Source organism: Schistosoma haematobium, chromosome ZW (genome assembly GCF_000699445.3).
Source record: "Schistosoma haematobium chromosome ZW, whole genome shotgun sequence".
Taxonomy (NCBI): Eukaryota; Metazoa; Platyhelminthes; class Trematoda; order Strigeidida; family Schistosomatidae; genus Schistosoma; species Schistosoma haematobium.
The window spans coordinates 88,181,086-88,207,785 of record NC_067195.1 but is presented as its reverse complement, the minus strand read 5'-3'; the positions used below and the strand labels follow the sequence as shown (position 1 = coordinate 88,207,785).

Here is a 26,700-nt window from a genome sequence, read left to right as displayed (position 1 = left end):
ATTCATATTGTTTGTGTTTATTGTTTGTATAACTATGTGTATATAGTGTACCAATATGATAATAATGAAGCCAAAAACAAACAAAAAAAGAAAGAAAAGAAAACAACAACAACAACAAAAGAAAAGAAAAGAAAAACAAACAAACAAAATTAGAAAACAATAAAAAAATTGACACATTTAACATAAATGAAACACTATTTCAATGAAGTATAATTGAACTTGAATTTATTAGAATAAAATAAATGAAGAAAAAGAAGTGAAGGTGAATTCATGCAATAAACAATATGGGTAATATGATCATTGAGAAGATAATAAAACTATTGTGAATGGATAATGTTTCTTCTTTTTTTATTTATTTATAACAAAGCTCGATTCAGATCGATATGAAAGAAGTCATCAGTCAATAATCAAATAGAACATACATTCACTTGGTATTGTTGTTTACTTGAATCTTTTTATTGATATTTAGCACTGTAATGCGATTGCGTTCGAATCCCAGAGTGAAAATCAACTATGTGGTGCAGGTATATCCTGTTGAAAAATACCAAATAGGATGAAACGCCCATCCTGGATTTCAGTGCTAGACACTAAACATCATTGCTTACAAAAAGTTTGTGACTTAACGCTATATCGAAGCAATTCGCATATTAACAAGAGACTGATCAATAGCCGTCCTAGGTAGGATAAGACACATGTCAAACTGGATTCCACTACTAGCCACTATTCATCTTTGCTTAAGCAAAATATAAGTTTATATTATTGTTAATAAAGAAATGAATAAGATCAACGTTAAGGTTGAAATCAAATTTCATTATGAATTATCTTGTACAAAGATCAAGTTGGTATCCGTTGAATATTTCAACGAAACAATGTTATTATGTATTGGTTAAATTTGCAATTTTAAGACAAATAATAAAATGTGATTGGTTTATATTATCTAATAAACTCAATGAAAGTTAAAAGACATTGAAATAGTTATTTCACAATAATTCTAGATCCTTCAACAACTATATTATGAATAGAATCTGAAGACCTTCTATCTTACTCAAGACAGGATACCATGATACCATTATGAATTCTAATAACTACGATAAAATAACTGTTGGTGGAGTTTTGTTCTCTGAGCTAGAGCTGGAGCTCAGAGAACAAAACTCCACCAAAATAATCCACCTGAGCTACAAATCTTCTCCACCATCATAAAATAACTGTCCATAGTTTCATGATTTTCTTTGCTTTATTCGTCGTCAAAAACCGATTTCAATTTTCAAAATCACAAATCTTCCTTATTTCATTATAAAAATTGAATTTTAAAGAATAAATTTCATTATGGGATTGTGGAGATTATTAATTTTTTCATTAAGATCATAAACCGATTGATGTTAGACCACTATTGAAAACCTTGAAGCACTGGACGACCGTTTCGTCCTATTGTGAGACTCCTCAGCAGTGCACATCCACGATTCCATAGGACGGATTCGAACTCAGGGCCTTCGGTCTCGAGAGCGAACGCTTAACCTATAGACGACTTAGCCGGTATCCAACGGTGTTAATATCTAACTTGAACTATTCCACGAAATTTCGCAAATCTCGAGAGTGGAATCATGGATGAGCACTGCTGAGGAGTCCCACGATAGGACAAAACAGCCGTTCAGTACTTTCAGGTTTTCAATGGTGGTCTAACATTAATCGGTTCATGATCTCAATCAAAAATAAAGTTCATGTTATTCTTTATTCTTAAACAAGTGTAGTATTCGTTTTGTATTTGCATTATAAATGTAACAGAATGATAATCTCTTGCTTATTTACATATTCCTATTATAGAAATGATCATTTCATCTAAATTTGGTTTCCATGGTACTTAATCAAATGAAAACTCACCCCAGTCTGTGCATGAGCCGGATAGCTCAGTTTTAACGGATTAGATTGTTAAACAACATACGTTTAGTTATCTTAAACAATCATATGATTTCTTTCACAATTCAGTAATCTAAGATTTAAAGAACGAAGAGACTAAAGTAGAGATTTTCATCTAGAACTTCTCTGAACGACATCATCAGTACAAACTTCAGGTAGAAGACTGTGCTGATGTTGTTCAGAAGAACGATGAAAGCTCCACGACCAAACCATTCAACTCAGAGAACTAAACTCCATCTAAAAAAGTGAAAGGTATGCACATTCCTCACTGAATAATTTATCTAACAATAGTTTATCTCCAATAAGTTAAGACTGGCAACCAGTGACAGTTTTCCTATCAAATTTATCTAAAACGTACTTTAAATCCTGTGGAGTCAAAGTGGAACGGAATAGCTCAAGGACAATATCTCTGATTATGATACTATGTGATACAGAATAAAATTCCATGGTGAGAACTAGTAAATCAAGATTATGGTTATGTTTGCTGATAAGTATTAACTTGTATGAAAACTAGATCTAAAGCTCTTTGTCAAATAGGTGTCTCCGAAGCATTCTCGTATATCCTGAGGTCACTGAGTAAGTAATGCAGTTGTGAGGACACGGGTACTAAATAAGGATGGTAAAACGTATAATGAATTAATGAAACTTCATCAGTTGAGATGACTGGGACACGTGTTACGTATGCCCAACCACCGACTGCCCCGACGTGCGATGTTTTATGGTGTAGGAGTAGGTTGGAAGAAAGCTAGGAGCGACCAGAATAAAACATGGCACAAATCCATAAAGTCACTGACAAGTGGACTGAGTCATGCTGGTAGGTGTAGACTACTTGATTGGGGATCGCGAGATGATAGCAACCGATGGTTAAAGACCTTGAATGACATGGGTCAAAATCGTTTGCAATGGCCTAGGTGCATCCACTCTTTGTGTTCTCCCAAATTCTAATCTTCTGAATTCTTCATGTCCCTTTTTCTCTTTTTTTGCTCTTTCCAAATTTATTTCACTGGATTGTACTTCTTGAATAACATCTTCAAACCCTAGTGTTTCCGATTACTGATTATACTTTGACTACCTCTACCACAATGGGATTTCAATCGACAATTGTATCTGTGTGGTAATGAAATATGGCAACTGGAACTGATGTACGTACGTACGAAGTACTACGCATGGGGCTAGCGACTCCATTCCGTAGAAAACAAACTCACTAAAACAAGACACTAATCAGAAAAAATAATTCTGGAACTCATATACTAAAATGAAACAGACCTATATTGCTTTATTGTTTTCAATGATTCCTTAATTGTAATTTATTCTTGACAATAAAATAACCCTAAAGAAATTTTCTTAGTTGAACATTTCAATAGTACACATTTTTGATATTCATCAAATTTTATGACCTATTCTCATCATCATCATCATCATCATATTGGGAACTCATTATGTATTCATGAATTTAGAGAAAAAAAAAAGAAGTACTTTATCCTGTAATTCGTTTCGTTGGCAACGTAACTACATCTGTGTACTAACATTCCGTCTACCATTTATTAATTCACATAGATATGTATATCCAATGAATTACTCTCATGGGTAACATAATTTAGAAGTATATCCAATTAGAGGTAATGATTATATGAAGTGATAACTTTGTTCCCCCCACCAGTATTATTATTATTATTATTATCATTGTCGTTGTTGTTGTTGTTGTTAAGTCGCTTGAATGAGAAAATAAAGTAACGAGAGAATGATGCATTTTATGATTAGTATTATTATTACATACATATACCTCGACTTTATAATGATGAGAGTCTAAAGTGGTACATGAAAGTGGAGAAAAAAGGGGGGCGGTGATGATATGTGAAATGTTTATGTGCTTTTTTTATTGTTGCTACTTTTCACATTTGTCTATATCAGTAGTCACTCAGTCAAATTAGAGGTTGATTTGTATAAAGGAAAAAAGATGTAGAAGAGAAAAACATTTGTGTTTTATACTTCTTATTCTTATTCTTATCACCGTAAGTTTAAACATACCTTTTTTAATTATTAATTAACATTAGTTGATGAATTCTGGTTAACGTTTCTTTTAGCGAGTTAGTTTTCTACAGGATGAGGTCGTTAACCCTATGCCCAACTCTCCTCCTTTATCCGGGCTTAAAGACCGGCAGTAGCCCCAGAGGAGCTCCAAGCAGGGCAATAACTTACTGCGAGGGAGAACAGACCAGATTTCAGCGGAGGAACAAATCAGGAAGAAACGATAGAAGTGGATAGGATATATATTGAGGAAAGCACTCAACTGCATCACAAGACAAGTCCTCATTTGAAATCCTCAAGGCCAAATAAAAGAAAAGAGGAACACCAAAGAACACATTACTCCGGGGAATGGGGACAGACATGAGAAGAATGAACAACGAATGGATCGAACTACAGAGGAAGGCTAAGGACAGAGTGGGTTGGAGAATAATGGTCGGCAGCCTATTATCCACTGGAGGTAACAGACGCCGGAAAAGTTTCATAATTCAATGATAAATACATAATATTATTCTGGTCTTATTGTTGATTTAAATATCATTTATAGACACCAGTCTTCTATATATTCTCACATTTTGCATCTATTCAATGAATTTTTTAAATGAAACTCGTTACTTTCTGTTGAGTTATTCCATAATTCATTATTATTTTAGTAGTTGATTTCATGAGTCAGTTGAAGATAGACCACCATGGAAAACTTGGAAGCACTGAACGGCCATTTCGTTCTAGTATAGGACTCCTCAGAAATGCGTATCCACGATCCCGGCTCGCGAGGTTCGAACCCAGTACCTATCAGCGTTTAACCTCTAAACCATTGAGTCAGCATCCAACGGTGTTAATATCTAACTTCAACCAATCCACGAAGTTGCACCACCGTCCACCATTGTCATCAGTGAGTCACTATCTCACAACGGGCCCGACTGAACTTCAGTGGTCCCTGCTTCTCACTAAAATTCGTGGAAACCTGTGGTCCAAGCGCTGGTTCAGCAACCCTTACTTCCTCTTAAAAGGATGTAGTGATAATATGGGATGTTCAGTACCTTAGTTAATTATATGTTACCGCCAACAAATCTATTATATTTGGAATTTGTTCAATATATATATTTCAGCCTAGATTTATATTTTCAACGGCATCTATCAAAACTGACTTTTATTTTGAATAAAATATAAGTAATATAATCGATGTTAGATGGTTGGAGGTAGTCAAGAGAAAATTGTGGAACTAGGTTTCATGTTATATGGCATTTGACAGAATGAATTACCTCCAACCTTGAGGAAATTGATGCTTTCTGAGAGACACTTATCTTCACAAGCTGACACTTTATTACTCAGGTATCTAACCCTCAACTCTAATAATGACTATAATTGGAATATCACAGAGTTTATCAAGAGATACTCATCAATGATGCATGGTATCTAGTAGGGAATCTATGATCACAGTTTTCTTATGATTATTTGTAACCATCAAACATTAAAATAGTTTAACTGATCTCTAGGCACGTAAACTAGTGATCATACTACAACTTGATTGATTGATTCCAATTCAATGGTAATGACAGAGTAACCATAGTTTTCTTAGCAAATCACTAGTAAAGCAATCAAATTTCAAACTAATTAAGCGAATATTCGACCTTCTGAATTATAACCCCATACATATACACACAAGAAATCTTCATATGTTGGTAACAATCCACACATCTAATATAGTTATCAAAAATATTACCAAAAATGCTAATGATCTGGATCAAATGTAGTGGTTCAAAGGGTAATGTACCAACAGTCAAGTTTAAGAAATGATCAATTTGTCTAACAAGATTAGTTGTTAATACATATTTTGATTTCTCAGATCTGTTATACATTTCAAACAATCTATATAATTGAAATAAAAAGCATCCCTTTTGAACTTGAAAGAAATGAAATTATATATAAGGAAACGGTGTATAAAGTACTCTAAGGAAAGATAGATAGTGGATAGCAGTGGTGGAATTCAGTTTGATGCACGTCTCGTCCTATTTTGGACTTGTCAGCTGGATGTACCTGCATCATAGAGTTGATATTCACCCTGTGACCCGAACCAAGTACCTTTCGCTTCAAATGTCATCGCGTTATCTACTTAGCTACTGAATGCTGATAGCTACCTGCTTGTGCAATCGGATGAAGTTTAAATTCACTCGGTATGACGAGTCTCAAAGAGGACGAAACGTGCGTCAAACTGGATTCCACTTCTAGCCACTATCGATCTATGCTTTAAATGCTTGTGAATTTCGAGGCAAACCGTACAGTATGCACATATGCCAATAAGAAACTGATCAATCACAGTCTTAAACATCAATGGGAAGATTTAAATAAACAATACCAAGTGAATTTAGTGCATGAATTAATTTATTTATAATCTGTTAACAAAATTGATCATTGCTGAACGACAGTACCCAAATGGAATTGTAATTCACATTGATATCAGTAGTAATAATAATAATAATAATCACTTTATTTCAAACTAGAAACGTTTTTATTCTTAGAAATTTTCGGCACTAACCATCCTATTCTACAATAACCCTTTTTTGTAAATACTTTGACTGTTAAAAAAAATCCAAAAAAATCCATCCCTTTTAGTTATTTTCCAATGGTCATTGAACTTCAACTGCTAAACTTTCCAACCAGTTCAGATGTTACAACTATTTTCTTCACACCGACTATCACGGAGCGTATTGCCTACTAGTGTTGGGGATGGTTGGGAGAAAGTTAGGGGCAGTCAAAACAAAACGTGGCATCAGTGCTTGAAGTCACTAACTTCTAGTCTGAGCCATGTTGGTAGATGCAGACTACTTGGTTGGGGTCCGCGTGAATATCGTAACCAATGTTTGGAGACTCTGGGTGACATGGCTCAGAATCAATCACAATGGCGTAGGTGTATACACTCTCTATCTTCCATTAAACTAAGAGATTAAAATCGCTTCATATCTTTCTTTCTACCAACTAATTCTTTCTTTCTGTACTATATCCTTATATGCAATCTTTCTTTTATATATTACCACCTCTGAATTAACTACTTTTATGAATCCGGTGTTCATATTGTTGTGTTAGTGCGGTATGGCAACCTGGACCGATGCACATATGTGCCTGCTCCTACATTGTAGCTAACTGACTGACTGACTGACTGACTAATTCATTTTACATTGGATAAATAAGTGTAGTCACCTCTCAATGAATCACTTAGTATAAAAACAGGAAAATTTCCTAATAAGTGCAGTGCCTCTACAAGAGTTTTTCAATATATAATATCTTGATAAGTTATAAGATTCTATTAAAACTGTATAACTGCACACCATTGAAAGTCGTATTTATTCAGTGTAAACAAAATCTACAACTGGAACATTTGTTGCAATATATTCATATCATTGGGAAATGGATGACTTAAACAGTTTGGAATGAGACACTAGTAGAATCATTGCTTTTATTTAATGTTACCACATAATAGTCAATAGTCAATTTATAGTCATCATTCTGATTGTTGTTAATGTTATAAGAATTTTATAGTTGAATCCATGAGTCAGTCAAAGCTAGACCACGATGAAAGACCTGGAAGTACTGGACGGCCGTTTCGTCCTAGTATGGGACTCCTCAGCAGTGCTCATCCACGATCCTACACAAGGGATTCGAACCCAGAACCTATTAGTCTCGAGCGTGAATGCTTAACCTCTAGACCATTGAGGCGGTGTCCAATAATGTTAATGTCTTACTCCAACGAATCCACGAATTATTATTATTATTATTATTATTAGTAATAGTAGTAGTAGTAATAGTAATAGTAGTAGTAGTAGTAGTAGTAGTAGTAGTAGTAGTAGTAGTAGTAGTAGTAGTAGTAGTAGTAGTAGTAGTAGTAATGGTAATATCATTATTATTCTTTGCAGTAGTGTAGATTACAATCTTTCTTTTTATCAAATGTTAAGTAGCAGTTGATATGAAATACAATAGTTAGATAAACATCTCTATACTTAATTCTTTATTCTGAATGGTCACTATAATGAATGTGCGTTCACATTCATACACTAGACACTAACTCATTACACTTGTATATTGTAATACAATGGAATTTATATACAATCATACATACTTAAAGTTATTTCTATCCTCTCATAAATTAGAGGAACAGATAGATAACAAATTATGTGGAGACAATATCTACAAGAGTGATAATACTACTAGTTGACTACCTACCAAAAACCACAGTTACAATCAGAATAAAACTAACAGTAGGTAAAACCACACACACACACACATACACACTCATATATACATATTTACCGAGGAAATCTAGTCCAACGATAAATAACCACAGGGATGAAAGACTATTAACAACAAGAAAAATAAGCGATGAGAATAAATAAAAAAAGAAAGGCAATTTATCATGTTAAACCAATAGAAAATGAATGAAAGAAGAATAATAATAATAAAAGAAAGAAAGAAAAAAATATGTTTCCAACTATTACTACTCTCTATCTAATAGGAGAAAAAAGACTAGGGTGGAGAGGATTCACTAGAACAGAAAAGAACCAACAACAAAAAGAAAGAAGAAGAAGAAAAGGGAACAGAAGAAGGTAATCTGTCAGAATGAACAAACATTCATCAATCCTACTATCTTTATTATTGAAGATTTGAAGAAACTGTGATGAAAGTATTATCACTTTCAGTATTGTGAATACTAACAATAATGATGATAATAATAACAATGACAACAACAACAACAAGTCTACTCATGTCTATTCAGTAATTGAAAAGTAAATAAATAAAAGAAAAAAAATGTAAGTCAATAACAAAATCCTGATACTGATGTAACAACAAAGTCATTGAATAACAATGAACTGAATATATATATATATATACGTGTATCTATGCTAGGTAAATAGTCGTCAAGGCAAAGAAACTGATTTATCATATGAACAGAATGAATACTACTACTATTACTACTACTACTACTACTACCACTACTAATCCATTTATATGGAATCAATTAATGCATTATATCACAAATCATAAACAACAACAAACCATCAATAATGATCATGTGGATACAAATATACTTAATCGTTCTTATTATCCATCTATGAATTCAATAGGAATTATATCAAAAGATTCGTTATCATCAACTGATTATGATTATGTAAATAATAAAGAACAAATGAATACTGCAACTATGATGACAATGATTATGAATTCAGAGTTGATGATGTCAATGTCTAATACAAAACAAAATACTGTGAATAATAATAATAATAATAATAATAATAATAATAATAATCAACTATTAACTTCACTTGCATCATCACCAATCACAACGAATACAACATCTTCATCATTGTCACCAACGACTTCAGTTTATCATCATCATCAGTATTATCATCAAACATCTTCATCTTCTTCACCTCTTTCTCCTCTTCCATCACTTCATCATCAACATCGTTATCATCATAATCATAATCATTTACATGTTAAACGTCCAATGAATGCATTTATGGTATGGTCACGTGGTCAACGACGTAAAATGGCTCAAGCTAATCCAAAAATGCATAATTCTGAAATAAGTAAACGTTTAGGTATTGAATGGAAATTATTAACAGATAATGAAAAACGTCCATTTATTGATGAAGCTAAACGTTTAAGAGTGAATCATATGAAAGCATATCCAGATTATAAATATAGACCAAGAAGAAAACTAAAACATTCAAGAAAACAAGAAAAATTTACACAATCACAACCATCACTACTACCACCACCACCACCTATTCAAGGTAAGTAATGTAAATCAATAATACTAATGATATTGATAATGATAATGTTGTTTACAAAAGTAGTGGTTACTAATATCAATGAAACTATCATATTGATCAACTCCATACTCAAATGAATAATATCCGTTAGTGAAATCATTCAATATTAAGAAATACTAGAAAGTTGTTTTTGGTTACTTATCAGTATGTGGCTGTGAAGATTATTGAGTTTTTGTTTGAGATCATGAACCGATTAATGTGAGACTACCATTATAAACCTGGAAACACTGAATGGCCGTTTCATCCTATTGTGGGACTCTTCGGCAGTGCTCATTCATGATCCTGCACGAGGGATTCAATTCATGCGAGCAGGATTTTAGGTTATTATTTGAAAAATACTTTAATAATTTACTGCGCTAAACATAATAATAGTAACAATACAACCAGAGAGAACTACAAATCAAATTCAGTCTCCGCAAAATAAGCTGCTAATCACTTATGCTTAATTATTTCCGAAGTTCGTTAATAAAGTCGTTTAAATGGACCATGAAAGCTTCATGATTAAATGAGCATAGAGCGTTCACAAACTTCCTAAGCTAAATATATTTACCATTGTGTATCAGAGATGTGAATTACATGTCAGTTTCCGAACCTATTACTTTGTCTGATTACAGTCTAGTTGAAAAACTTGTCTTGCTCTTATTGACCACATCAACACTGAAGTCTGTTATATATTTAAGTAAATTAACCAAATGAAATTCATTGACTTTTATTGTTCACTTGAAAGCTATTCGCTATCCATAGGGCTTTATTCATTTTATTCACTCACTCTTTGGACTGTAAGTATTGAACATTTCAGGTAATATATAGCTTACTTCACTCATTAACTTTAGCATGACAGTCATTTAAAACCATGGAGCACTGAATAGGAGTAATGTCTCAGTATAATTCTCCCCAACAGCAAACACACGTCATTCTGATGAAGGTACTTAGCATTCAGCAGTCTACATATCAAAATAACATAGTCATTACAGTTTTATAGTTGAATTTATGAGTCAATTAGAGCTAGACCACCATGGAAAAACCTAGAAGCACTGAATGACTGTCTCGTCCTAATACGGGACAATACTGAAGTGTGTATTCACGACTCTGTACGTGGGAGTCGAACCCAAGACCTGTCGGCTTTGCGCGCGGACACTTAACCTCTAGACCATTGACCCGGCATTCAATGGTGTTAATGTTTAACTTTAACGAACTCACGAAATTGCGACACCGTCCATCATTGCCTTTAGTGGGTTACTATCTCACAAAAGACCTCGTTGAACATAACTGATTATGCCTTCTCACCAGAACTCTAGGAAATACCTCTTAAAACCAGTCACGAGTGATCAGATTATGATTATTATCATAATAGGGTTTTGTGAAAATTCATACTAGGATGAATCGGCCCTCTAGTGCTTCCAGATTTTTCATGGTGGTCTAGCTTCAATCGATTCATGAATTCAACTATTAAATTACTAAAATCTCTATAAAACCTCCTTCTTTTAATTCGTCATCAATTAACGTCAATATTGTCATTGAGCACATGACAATCCGATGTGAGCAATAAACTAAATGATTAAAAGAAAATAACATCTGTGTAGTTCGATTAAGCTAAACTATTGTGAGTTATCTCGTTTGTCAAAAGTTATTTGAGCATTCCAAGAAAATTAGATGATTTAAACGTTTTAAACAAAAAAGCCATGAAAACTGAATTTGACACAGTGTGTTAAATCATTAACTCTAAGTCCTCATTTATGTATGAAAACTTCAGAAAACAAGAATGAATTCCAAGCTGTTCTGTGACGGTTTAAAATCTAGTGATGTAATCATTATATAGAACTTTAACGAAAGTCTTGAATTCTGCAGTCTTTCGACTGATGAAATCTGTTTAAGAATAACATTGTTTTTCAAAAAGACTGATTGTTGACCTAAAACAGATTATAAAACTATCAAATTTGATATACTACTGAAATGAACTAAAGTGTTATCTTTGGACTTGTGTTTTAAAGACTTCATAATTCAAGTTAGTGACATCTTAGTTAACCATCTTAATGTTCAACGAAACAAGATAAGGGTTAAAATAGTTGTGTTAATGCACTATATTTTACTCACACATTTATGTAGATATCGGTTAGTGACTGGAATTAATCCGATAACTATTTTACATCTTAATGTAATACTATTCACCAGTTGTGTACGCCGTTCACCACATAAAGGATAAAGTTTTCGAAATTCATATCTGATGGTCCAAGTAAAATCCATGGAATTATAATTCAATGATTCATCTGTTTTTATAGAGTCAAGTTAATTTCTGAGAAGGAATCTGAGTATTATTGATAAAATAATAATAATCTCATTGAAACTACGATACAATCGTAATTAGACAATGTTGAATACGTGAATGGTACTAAATATCTATTTCCCCTTAGTATGAGACTCCTCAGCAGAATATATCAATGACCTCTTTCTGATTATTCGTTAGGAATGCATTATTTAGACATTTTCTTAAAGTATCGATTAGTAGTGATGTAAACAGCATTCTTTTTTTTCGACTGCACAATAAAATTCATCGTTTTCCGGAGTCAATTCTTACATAAATGTGAACCATTGTACATTTTATCATATATGTATATTTCCTTGGGGTTTGAATTTCATTTTGATTTCATATCTGTACTCACTGCAACAGGCGTAAGTAAAGTAAAGTAAAGCAAAGTAAGTAAGTAAGTAAGTAGGCAAAATTAGCAAATAATTAAGTACATAAGTAAAGCAAAGTTGTTAAGTAAGAAAAGTAAATTAAGTAAGTAAGCAAAATAAAGTAAGCAAGTAAACAACGACAAATTTAAGGTCAATAAGAACCAATCAACGTCGAGGTGCACAGAACAAGCTTTGAGACACATATGGAGAAATTCAAACACTTCACTTCTATCTGAAGTTTGTGCTGATGATGTCGTTTAGAAGAACGATGAAAGCTCCACGACCAAACCATCCAGCTAAGAGAACAAAACTCCACCAAAAAGTAAGCAAGTATTCACCATAATGAAATAATTTACGAAAATTGATTTCGTCTTCCATATTAATGTTATGTGTTGGTGGAGTTAAATGACTTTTGAATTGTTGAATGTTATGGGTAAAAGAAATAGAAAAGTGGTAATATCGCTCATCTGTAAAATGAGATTACCTCTGGTTTATATTTAGCCAATAACTTAATGATGGAATTATGTAAATGTCAGAATAGATCATATATTGAATATTGTTAAAAATATCAGTGGTTAACTTCTAAATTATCAATCTAATGGTATCATCCTTACTGTAAGAATATAAAGAATCTCTATGTTAACTACGATCCTTTTTTAAATAGTAGATATGTCTTTTGTAATATCCTAATCAGTAAAAAATATATTTCTCTCCCGGTTATCTATTTACTCTGAAGAAGCACCTTAAATTAAATGACGAAACATCGTCAAAAATACAATTTTTGTACTCATAGAGATATAATTTTTAAAAATGTATTTATTATTAACTTTCTAACCAATGGTCAACTTAGATGAAATTATCAAGTTCAACCTTGGTATTTGATCTTTTCTCATTTATCAGAGATATCAGTGTTAAGAATAGGATTATGAAGATGGTCGAGTTTTAATTAAGATCATGAAATGAGCACAAAGTTGAACCATCATTAAAAATCTTAAATTATAAGATGATCATTTCATCTTAGCATATTCCTCGATCTATTGTATTCTGATGTTGAGAATATTCGTAATTGAATATGTTCAGTTTATGTTAATTTGTTCATATCTCTTGAAGACCTAACATATTATATACATACTTCATAAGTAGTATATTGAATTCAAGAAAAACTAATAGACATCTTATTATTCAAAGAAACTGTTTTCTCACAAGATAGACATCTACAGAACAAAAAGTTGTGGATGAAGTTGAAATTCATTTGATATCGTTTGCTTGTATCTTCTCATTGTTGTTTAGCAGTGTAATTGATCAGTCTCTTATTGGTTATATATGCATTCTATGTAGACTGTCTCGAAATCACTCTCATTCACAAGCATTATAAATAAAAAGATGGATGGTGGCTAGCAGTGGAATCCACGACACACATTTCATCTCAGAAAGCTTGTGACTTAAATTAATATTGAGGCAACACGCATAGTATGCAAATATGCCAATAACACACTGATCAATCGCAATCCCAAACATCAATACAATGATTCAAACAAACAATACGAAGTGAATGTGAGCAATAACACTTCAATAATTAAATCATTCAAATGAATACCATTGATCGATCGTCAATAGTGAGATCATCTACATAATTATTATCAGTAATGATCAATGGTAAAACTATATATCACATTAGTGAATCAGTTCGAATCAAGACGGAAGATTAGTTTTCTGTGGATAACTAAAACAATACGATCTGTAATGTTTTCAGTGTTCAATAAATCGGTTGTATCCAACATTACTGAATGTATTTTCTTCTTGTTCATTCAATGGTTGAGTACAACATCAAGTTGTCATTTCAATTTTATACTATGAATCCCACTCATATCTGTGATATTCATTCAGTATGTTAGATTATGTAACAGTAATTTAGTCATATCTGACAGGTGAAAATAACTACAGACACTTGAAATGTCACTCTTCAATATCCAATAAATACTCGCTAAATGAACAAAATCAATAGTCGATTATTCAAGATGTAAAACATTGATTGAATGTTGTAGATAATGTCACTCCACTACGTGTACACTTTGTGAAGAACTTCATGTAAGTGATCGTGATTCAGGATTTTGTTCTCTGAACTGAATGGTTTGTTCGTGGAGCTTTCGTTGTACATCATTAGCACATACTTCAGATAGGAGTCTACCACAACAACAATAACGATGAAAGCTCTATGAACAAACAAACCATCCAGTCCAGAGAACAAAACTCCATCAAAATCACCCACTTCAAGAAGCATAATTGTTATATCATGACTTCATTAAAATGACATCGGATGGTAATGAGATAGCACTCACTCATCACTCTCCTTGTTCAATCTTCTTTTAAATTATATCTTCAATAAAATGACATCAATATTGATACAGTGAAACGAGAAAAGCACATTCTATAACTTACATGTTCTTGAAATGATCACAATTGTGATGCACATAAAACATTTCTAGATGTTTAGATTATTGTTTTCTGTGATCACATAATCGACGCCTAATCTTTTCCTTTCTACTCCTTCTTTCCTAACATTTATGTAGAAAATTTCTTCAGACTATGGATGCAATACAGTGGTCTGGTGTGTGACGAAATCACAGCACGGTTACAGAAGGCTCGACTAGCTTTTGCCATCTTGCGTCATTTATGGCGTAGGCGAGATATCCGTGTAGCAACAAAAGGACGGGTTCAGTGTGCAGCAGCTCGTTCCATCCTACTTAATGGCAGTGAAACATGGCTGATAAGAGTAAAGGATATTCGTAGGTTACTAGTATTCGGTCATAGGTGTCTTCGGAGCATTCCTCGTATATCCTGGAATCATCGAGTAAGTCATGCAGTTGTTAGCAAACAGGTAATAGGTGAGGATGGCAAATCGATTAATGAATTAATGAAACTTCATCAAATGAGACGGCTGGGATACGTGTTACGTATGCCCAACCACCGACTGCCCCGACGTGCGATGTTTTATGGTGTAGGAGTAGGTTGAAAGAAAGCTAGAAGTGACCAGAATAAAACATGGCACAAATCCATAAAGTCACTGATAAGTGGACTGAGTCATGCTGGTAGGTGTAGACTACTTGATTGGGGATCGCGAGATGATAGCAACCGATGGTTAAAGACCTTGAATGACATGGGTCAAAATCGTTTGCAATGGCCTAGGTGCATCCACTCTTTGTGTTCTCCCAAATTCTAATCTTCTGAATTCTTCATGTCCCTTTTTCTTTTTTTTTGCTCTTTCCAAATTTATTTCACTGGATTGTAGTTCTTGAATAACATCTTCAAACCCTAATATTTCCGATTACTGATTATACTTTGACTACCTCTACCACAATGGGATTTGAATCGACAGTTGTATCTGTGTGGTAATGTAATATGGTAACTTGAACTGATGTACGTACGTACGAAGTACAACGTTGTTGTTGCTGACTGACTGACTAAATGAGAACCATACAATGAATACTTCATCTGCATAATGTTAGTCACTTGTCTCAGACTTTATCATTCCTTCATTTCTACACCAATCATTCTCTGACCTTGTTTTCTTTTCTTCGATCTTCTTAATATTCTATCACCAAACATTTCATTTTTCAATTGATAGTATATACTACTTATATTTGTCGACATCAGTAACACACATAGACACATACACACACCATAGTACCAGGGAATATTATGACAAAATTAGTATGAGGTTTTAATGATTTATCATTTAAGAACTTGTTAGATAATAAGCCTTTTTCGAAGATACACTGATTATATTGTCCAATATATAACATTGAAATATTCATGAAATGAAGATTATTATCATTATTATTATTGTTGTTGTTGTTGTTATAATAAGGGATCTACTGAATTGAAACTATAAAAGGGGAATATATTACATAATAGATAATCAGTAAATAATTATCGAAATGTCTGATTAAGCATAGATGAATAGTTGAATGTCATTGTTATTACTCCTTATCAGATGAATTGTATGATTAAGCTTTCTATTTTAACTCATTCATTATTGTTATGTAATTTCTGTGTAATATGTACATAGATTATGTGTTTTTATGAATAATCAGTAAGCGCCATCTATAAGCAAATCTCTGGACTCATCTATTCATATCTGTATACATACATAATATGAATGCTTGGTTAATAGTACATATACCTTTATAGTAGTATCTAATTAAATCTATATAGAGTATAGTAAATGTAAGTAAGTACCTTTTTGGAATAAACATTTTGTATGTGAATGAAATAACAGAATCTACAAACCTATTTGATATTCTATTTGTAATAGATAAGCCATTGATGATGATGATGATGATGATGATGATAAAGATTAAATCTGAATTGTATCCATATGACAATACTTTCAATATTACCGCGAAAAAATTAGTTCATTCTTACTGTAGAATATGAACATAAACTTTAATTAATCATGATGAATGGGTGTTATGTTCACGTCAAAGAGAAACTTTTAATGTTTTATCATTTATTTTTTGTTTGATGTTGTTTGCTTGTATCTTTCCAGGTACATTCAGCTGACGAGTCCCAAAATAGGACGAAACACGCATCTTTGATTCCACTGTTAGCCACTATCCATCTTGTTTATCTTTTGGCTAGTAAATTAAGGGTATATTCAGTGTATCAACTCGTATTAATTATAAAATAGGTCAGTTTTTGTACAAACAGCGTTATATAAGTTATAAATAAGTAATACAAATGATCTTTTAAGATATGGAATGATTGATAGTGGATAGAAGTGGAAACTAGTTTGATGCACATTTTCATTCTAGTTAGGACTCGTCAGTTAGATGTAACTGCATCTCAGAGTTGATGTTTACTCTGGGAATCGAACCCAATAACGTTCGCTCCAAATTCCAACACGTTATACACTTACCTACTGAGTACTGATAGCTACTTGTTTGTGAAATGGAGTAAGGTTTAAATTCACTTGGTGGATTCAAGTAAAAAATACAAAGTGAAATGGTCTTGTTATCAGTTGTTAAGTAAATGTATTTGTGAAGTTATATGCATTGATGGATAGTGGTTATAAGTGGAATCCTTGTGAATGCTCGTGAATTAATGCCATATCGAGGCAATACGCACAGTATGCACATATGCCAATAACAGACTGATCAATTACAGTCCTAATCATCAATGGGAAGATTCAGAAAAACAATACCAATTGAATTGGATCTTTTATGATCCTTACAATATTTCTATGTGAATTCATTAAATTCATTTAATAATCAACGAGATTTTTTAATAGTTGAGATCATGTGTCAATTGAAGCTAGATCACCATGACAAACCTGGGAGTATTGAACGAACGTTTCGTTATACTGTGGGACAGCAGTGCCGTTTAGTGCTTCCAGGTTTTCCACGGTAATCTAGCTTTAATTAACTCACAATCTCACCCATTGAAAAGTCACCATAATATCCACAAAACGCCTTCTAACATGAATCAATGAAATGATATTATATTAATCAAGTAGTCAGTTATAAGGTAATGTAGAACATTCATAGAGAAATGAATCAGTTCAAGTTTACTGTATTGTATCCATAGTCTGAAGAAATTTTCTACATAAATGTTAGGAAAGAAGGAGTAGAAAGGAAAAGATTAAGCGTCGATTATGTGATCACAGAAAACAATAATCTAAACATCTAGAAATGTTTTATGTGCATCACAATTGTGATCATTTCAAGAACATGTAAGTTATAGAATGTGCTTTTCTCGTTTCACTGTATCAATATTGATGTCATTTTATTGAAGATATAATTTAAAAGAAGATTGAACAAGGAGAGTGATGAGTGAGTGCTATCTCATTACCATCCGATGTCATTTTAATGAAGTCATGATATAACAATTATGCTTCTTGAAGTGGGTGATTTTGATGGAGTTTTGTTCTCTGGACTGGATGGTTTGTTTGTTCATAGAGCTTTCATCGTTATTGTTGTTGTGGTAGACTCCTATCTGAAGTATGTGCTAATGATGTACAACGAAAGCTCCACGAACAAACCATTCAGTTCAGAGAACAAAATCCTGAATCACGATCACTTACATGAAGTTCTTCACAAAGTGTACACGTAGTGGAGTGACATTATCTACAACATTCAATCAATGTTTTACATCTTGAATAATCGACTATTGATTTTGTTCATTTAGCGAGTATTTATTGGATATTGAAGAGTGACATTTCAAGTGTCTGTAGTTATTTTCACCTGTCAGATATGACTAAATTACTGTTACATAATCTAACATACTGAATGAATATCACAGATATGAGTGGGATTCATAGTATAAAATTGAAATGACAACTTGATGTTGTACTCAACCATTGAATGAACAAGAAGAAAATACATTCAGTAATGTTGGATACAACCGATTTATTGAACACTGAAAACATTACAGATCGTATTGTTTTAGTTATCCACAGAAAACTAATCTTCCGTCTTGATTCGAACTGATTCACTAATGTGATATATAGTTTTACCATTGATCATTACTGATAATAATTATGTAGATGATCTCACTATTGACGATCGATCAATGGTATTCATTTGAATGATTTAATTATTGAAGTGTTATTGCTCACATTCACTTCGTATTGTTTGTTTGAATCATTGTATTGATGTTTGGGATTGCGATTGATCAGTGTGTTATTGGCATATTTGCATACTATGCGTGTTGCCTCAATATTAATTTAAGTCACAAGCTTTCTGAGATGAAATGTGTGTCGTGGATTCCACTGCTAGCCACCATCCATCTTTTTATTTATAATGCTTGTGAATGAGAGTGATTTCGAGACAGTCTACATAGAATGCATATATAACCAATAAGAGACTGATCAATTACACTGCTAAACAACAATGAGAAGATACAAGCAAACGATATCAAATGAATTTCAACTTCATCCACAACTGCATGCACAAGCAGTTGACTATCACAACTTAATATGTAAGTGATAACATGATGGTGTTTGAAGTGAACAATAGTGTGTTCGAGTCCCGAATTGAACATCAATCTTGTGTATTATGTATGTAGTTGGGAAAACATTTACTTAATACAAACTAGTAAACTAATAACGAATTGAATTTGGTAATTTCATGAGAATACAGAGCAGCGTATATACAACATTCATTCGTTTAATTCATGTTGTGAAGGAAGTTGGTTAAGATTAAGAGAAAAATATTCGGAATCAACTTCGTTTGAAATGAAGAACTTTGGTTTCTGAATTTTCATGACTTTTGTTATTTTGATTTTGAATGCTGTTGAAAAATTACTGACTATAATGACCATTGGAAATGGTTGAATAATGTTGAGTTTTTGGAATAAAATGATCTAAACTTGATCTGTCCATCGACTTAACTCCACAATTACTGAACCATACTAGAAAGTGTTTACTACAATGGATGTGAATGAATAGAACGTTGGCTAATAGAAATGGTTCTATAGGGGTAGTTGAAATTCACTTTCATTAAACTGTATGTTGTGGAAATTTTATTGGATTTCGCAAATTGTATCATGGACTGATAACAACAAGACTAACATTGAATACAGATGAAGAACACTCTGTCATTTTGTCTTGGCATAGAAGTGCTTGGAATTGTTCATCCACAATATCATTAGGTATCGAACCCATGATCTCAAAATATAGTTTGACACCATGGTCTTGAGATAAGTATGTTTCCATGAAAAGGTTGATGCATTTAACTCTGGTCAACTCACTATACTTCTCAACTGTCATCCGATGTTGTTGGTGAACAACTCCTTCAGTACTGATGTGCAGTATCTCCACTAATCACATCATATTATTAGGACTCGGAGAATCGCCCTTCGGAATTAATCCACAGTAATGACATGATGTTTTTTAGTGTTGTTTGGTTTCAGAGTGTTGAATTTTGTATTTATCATTTGATATAATAACTCGCCTAATTATTAATTATAATATTACTCCTCTGATTCTGTATTAATTACATATTTACTTGCTTACATCCGTTATCCGTTTCGGAGGAGGATAGACCTCTCGCGAAACCGATTATACTTTCATTGCTTAAATGAATTTTATTTAGGTTAGTATAATTTGATTATTGGAATTCTTTATATTAGGATTAAAACAAGTGATTTCCCCTCAGATGATTGTTAACTTTCTAAACGATTCAAGTTCATTGATGTTCATCTTTAATTTAGATAACTTCGAATGAGATTTCATATTAATTTAATGGATGTTATTATTTACATGATGAATTAATCTTAGTTAGAGAGCCATTGAAGATCAGTAAGCATTAGGCATCTGTTTTGTCCGGGTATGAAACTCCTTATCAATGAGTATCCATGACCCCACCTGAATGAACTAATTGAAGTTAAACATGTCAACCATTGGATACCAACTCATTGGTCTAAAGGTGATCAGCTTATCGTAAGACCTGAAGATCCTACCTTTAATGCTCCATTGAGTAGTGCTTGAGAATTGCTCAAGAATCTCATACTATGATGAAACAGTTATCCATGGCTTCCTTGTTTTCAATGGTTATCTAAATAAAACTAGTTCATTATATAAATTATACAATCTCCTGTTATCTGAAAGTATTTTTAATCAAAATCTGTAGTTAACTGTAAGATCTAATAATATCATGTTGTAATGAACAAGCTGTAAATGTTTTTGTACAGTAGCAAACTTATAGACTTGAATAAGGTAGTCGTTTAATCCTCTTTTGTCTTTATTATTTGTCCAGATGATGTCAACATAGAACAGTTTTTTGCCATATCGACAAACATCTAAAAACTAAGGTTAAATTGCAGGTAACCCAATATCTCTAACTAAAAAGATCCAAAGAGAAGTTGAAAATTTTAAGAATCGTGGTATTTTTAGTTCTACTAGGAGTTATCAAATACAGTAACATACGTCTGTATAGGGTTGTGGAGATTGTTGAATTTCATTGAAATTGTGAACTGATATAAGTCAAACCACCATTGAAAACCTGGAAGCGCTGAACTGCCTTTTCGTTCCGCAAGAGGCTCCTCAGCAGTACCCATCCACGGCCCGTCAAGAGAGATTCGAACCCAGGACATTCAGTTTGGCACGCAAACTCTTGACCTCTAAACCACTGGGTCAGCATCCAACGGTGTTAATGTTTAACATCAGTCAATCTACGACATCGCACGACCATGTTTCACTGTCTTCAGTTAGTAACTGCTTCACACCCGGCACGGATTAGCTTCGCTTCTCACAACTTCTCACTAGAATTATCTCTTACACCTAGTTACTAGTGAGCAAATGATAATTGCCACTATAGGGTTGTGGTTGATCAGTTCATGATCTGGATCAAAAGTCAACGATCAGCGATCAGTTTTTAAGTAGTGGCAAAATTATAACGATAACGTTTGCAATTTAGTCACAAATCTAAGTGAATTGATGACATGGCAATGGAGTTTTTTGAAAGCAATCAATAGCAACCTTAGGATGTAAGCTTGATACTGTTTTGTACAGCCTTGAAAATTACTTTGTAACCTTGGAGAAACAGACACTGTTTTTAAAAAAAATATATTGCCATCACATTACCGTACTTCAGCATTCAAAAGACCGAATTGATCATACTAACCTTTATAATTTCACGTGCTATAAACTATGGTCCACCAGGGTGCTTGGTACCTATGTGGTTGCGCCACAGGATTGAGCTGTACTATTCAGATTGTAGCGTAAAAGCCTATACGGTGTCTGGTTCTCCTATGAATCGGGATTGAGCTGTGCTGCTCGGGTTATGAAGTTTAAGCCTGGACGGTGTCTGGCTCTCTTGTTAAACGGGATTGAGCTGTACTGTTTGGGTTGTCACATGAAAGTCTGGATGATGTTTGGTTCTCCTGAAAACCAATGTAAAATTACCCTGGCCCACAAGGGTATGTTATATAACTGCTATAAAATAACGAATTTTATGAGTGCAACCCCTTAAGCAACATAACTGCTCCTCATTACTTTGTTTTACAAAGTAAACCTAACAACCATGCACATTGGATTGATTAAAATATTTTGTATTTCAAACGGTTGAGAGATTTGAAGTGATTATTCAATTTGAGGATATTTTGCATCTCAGACTGACTCTAATAGACAATTATAGTGGGAAGCCATAAATAATAAAGTACAACCATGTCCTAAGTGGTACATCTATCAACGACGATAATCGACAATGGTCGAGGAATAAAATAAATTAACTGAAGTTAAACATATAAACTATTGAGTTGAAGCTCAACTGTCTAATGGTATTGTAGTCTTCCTAAGATCTGACAGTTTATTCCCAATACCACTACTACTAATAATAATAATAATAAATAATGGTTATACTAGTCACTTCATTCAATACCATGATGATGAGAATATCATTGAAAGTTTATTATGAACCAAGCTATTGAACTGGATAGATTCATATATGAATTTTTAAATACAACTATGTATCAGGTTATAACATCTATTGGAAGACATCAGATTTCACAAGTGTAAAATTGAATTACTCTCATAAACACATTGTATATTCAATCATTTACAGTTAAATTAACAATCATATAAACCATAGATAATCTCAAAAGTGACTTACAACACTCTGACTTTCATTCAACATCAATATTACTAGATCTTACAGAAGTAATCAGACAAAGAAGAATTCCCCAATTATTTCTAGTATGTATGTTGTATAGGCATGTACACTTAACAGTTTGGGAGATGTACTACTTATTTGGATTGCGAAAAGAAATCATATTTGTGTGTGTGGTCAGCTAAATAATTTTCCTTGACTAAGTAAGATAAGATCTAACTTTGAACTAATTTGAATCGTTCAATATAGTTTATAATTTTCCATAAAATTATCAATATTGATTATTATTGTTGTTTGTAGGCTTGGCAACAAAATACTCTGAGTAATAAAAAAAATTATTATATTTGTATAAGCCAGTTATTCAAAGAATAAATAAACAATCTACCTAGTGATTAATAAGTAAAGATGGATAGTAGTTAGTAGTGAAATTCACGATGCACGTTTCATCCTATTTGGGACTCGTCAACTGGATGTACCTGCATCTCAGAGTTGATGTTCACTCTGGGACTCGAACCCAGTATCATTCGCTTCAAATGCCATCACGTTATCCACTTAACTACTGAGTTCTAATAACCACCTGCTTGTGCAATGGGATGAAGTTATATGCACTTTGTGATGTTTACTTGTATCTTTCTATTGATGTTTAGAACTAAGATTGATCAGTCTGTTGTTGGCATATGTGCATCCTATGCGGATTGCCTCGATATTGCTTTAAGTCACAAGCTTAATAAACAAAGATGGATTATATCTAGCAGTGGAATCCTGGACGCGCGTCTCATCCTATTTGGGACTCCTTAACTGGATGTACCTACATCTCGTACTTGATGTTCACTCTGGGACTCGAACCCAGTACTGATGCAGTCCTAAATAACAATCGGAAGATACAAGTAAACAACACCAAGTGAATACCTATTGATTAGTTTATTTTAAATTATCTAGTCAAACCTTGATATTGATATCAATTATGTTTCTACTTCTTTCTCTTTTTTTCTCTCTCTCTCTCTCTCTTTACAAATTTAGACATGACTTATCAACTTTATGGTACAACCCATGGATTATCACATTATTCTTTATTAAATGGATCATTAATTAATCAATCTCTATTACCTTCATTTCCAATATGTGATGATCAAAAAACAATTCATTTATTGAATAATTTAAGTAGTATATTCACGGATCATTATATTGAACATGCTGCTGATGGATTGAATACATTTAAAAGTATAAAAAGTAATTCATGTATGACAATTTCAAAACCTACTAATGTAATGGATACAAATCATGGTAACTATAGTTACAATTGTGAACAACAACAACACCACCACCATCACCGACAACACCACCACCACCAACAACAACAACAACAATTAATATTAAATAAGACAAATTCATTAGAATTAAACAAACCAACATTTATGCTTTCACGTTTATTAGATAAAATAAGTAATAATATAGAGAATAATGATTCAATTAGAGAAGTGATGACAACATCCACATCAACTATGAATAATACCATTAATACATTGATTTAATTCATTGAAAACAAACAAACAAACATTGGATGAATAATTCATTGTTCAATTAAACAGTGTTAGTTACTAATGGATAGAAATTTTATGATGCAGTCTTATAGACATCATTTCTAGTTTCCTGTTGTATGTTTTCTATTTCATGTTTTCAAACCTCCTCCCCCTCGTCCTCCTCCTCCTCCTCCTCCTCCTCCTTCTTCTTCTTCTTCGTCATCCTCGTCATCATCGTCATCATCATCACCATCATCATCTTGATTAACATTTTCATCAGTAAAGCAAAGATTATCTACAATTTCATTTGTTGCTGAAATCAATCATATTTCCTTTTTATAATAACCTTTTTAAAGAAAAAAAATTATTCATTTAAATGATCATTTCTGATTATATTACTTATATCACTTATATTGTTTACAATATAATGCTAACTGAACAATTCCAATCATCTAGTAGTATATGGTTGTAACGAGTAAAAGTTAACGGTACTGTAAATACAATAAATACATTGTTATGATTGTATATGCAGATATATACGGAAGAATAAAAAGAAAGCCAAAATTCTCTTTATATGTTAAATCCTTTCCATTTGTTTATGCAAGAGATATTATTATTATTATTATTATTATTATTATTATTGAATATGGTTAGTAACAATAGTAGCAATAACAATAATATGTCTTGTCGTTTAATGCTTCTTCTTATATCTGGTCGTCGCTGTAATTGAACGGAAGAGATCGCCATTTTCTGAATCAGCACGGTAATGAAATATACTGCATGACTAATTAATAATCAATGTCGTTCAAGGACACCGACGAGAATTCTGTATACTGATTGTCTTGCCTCTTTTTTCCACCCCATCGCCACTGACATGTCTTGTCGTTTAGTGCTTCTTTTTATATTTGTTCGTGGCTGATTGTTGTGTCGGAAACGCTTATCATTTATACTCGAAACGAGGGACCTCTGCAAATAATAATAATATGGAAAAGTTGATCATTCTCGCTTGTTCTTAAATGTACATGGACTATTGAAACAACATACAATATTCTATGGTTCATTATTATGAGTTCAGTATTCGAATCCCAAAAGTCATGTGATATGTAGAAATATTGTTTTATTTACTTATTCGATTGATATAATAATGAAATATAAACAACTTGTGTTTAAAAAATAAATAAATTTTGGTCGTTGACATAGAAACAGAATATAAATGATGATAAAATGATTTCTATGGTTGAAAATCTTCACCATACAATATTCTCTTCTAAATGAGACTGCTTAAATGATATAGTTGCGGTGTGGGCTACTTATATCCATATAAGTAGTATATAACGATAGTTCACGATATAGCTATCCTGCTTGATATGTCTGACAAGAATTTATGTTTAGAACTTCTCCTAACCATAATCTTGTATTGAGTAGTGAAAATATTCACTTGATATTTATGTTCAATTAGCTTTAATAGTATATTGTAGTGAATGAGAAAATTAGTAGGGACAAACAAACGTATTCGGACACAGAATCACTTAGTAAAATGTGAGAATCATACAGTAAGCCCTTCATTTTTTTAGTTAAAATACTTCTATAGTTATATCTACTATTCTTAAACTGATGGAAGCAGTTAACTAGGTTTGATATGAAACGTCTAAGTTCCTGATCAAAGGTCGGTACTAGATCTAATGTCTGACGATTTAGGTTTTCTCATGGGATGCCCGTATCGATATGATTTACCTCGTAAATCCTTCATTTGAAAAATGTCTCAGATTTGATTGTTCTTTTGTTTCTACACCAATCACTGTTTTTCTCTCATTCTCTTCACTTCGATCGTCTTGACATTCTGATGATACGCATTTCACTTTCAACTGATGATACATACTACTTATATCAACAATAAAATATAATACTGTATAATTCATATTATTCTATATATTGCAAAGCGTATAAATTATAGGCGTATTATGAGCAACAGATAATTCCAAAAACATCATTCAGTAAATAATTGCTACTTTCAGTATGCCTTGTGGTGATTGTTGAATGTCATTGAAATAATAAAGCAATTCTCTGTTGTGGGGTCGTGGATGTCCACTGTTGAGGAGTCCCATGCTAAAGGGAAATGGATATTTAGTA

The 26,700-nt window shown here is 32.7% G+C and overlaps 1 protein-coding gene across 2 annotated transcripts; it reads left to right on the top strand.

Annotated features, from left to right (window-relative positions):
- Positions 1-8,550: 8,550 nt before the first annotated feature.
- MS3_00004683 (uncharacterized protein) lies at positions 8,551-25,177 on the top strand. Of its 2 annotated transcripts, none has more exons than XM_051212645.1 (2): positions 8,551-9,728; positions 24,071-25,177. In XM_051212645.1, exons 1-2 carry the CDS (start codon positions 8,876-8,878, stop codon positions 24,580-24,582), a joined length of 1,365 nt encoding a protein of 454 aa, XP_051072835.1. In that variant the 5' UTR covers positions 8,551-8,875; the 3' UTR covers positions 24,583-25,177. The 2 variants fall into 2 exon arrangements, with proteins under 2 accessions (XP_051072835.1, XP_051072834.1); XM_051212644.1 differs by lacking the exon at positions 8,551-9,728 and adding an exon at positions 15,264-15,294.
- The last annotated feature ends 1,523 nt before the right edge of the window (positions 25,178-26,700 follow it).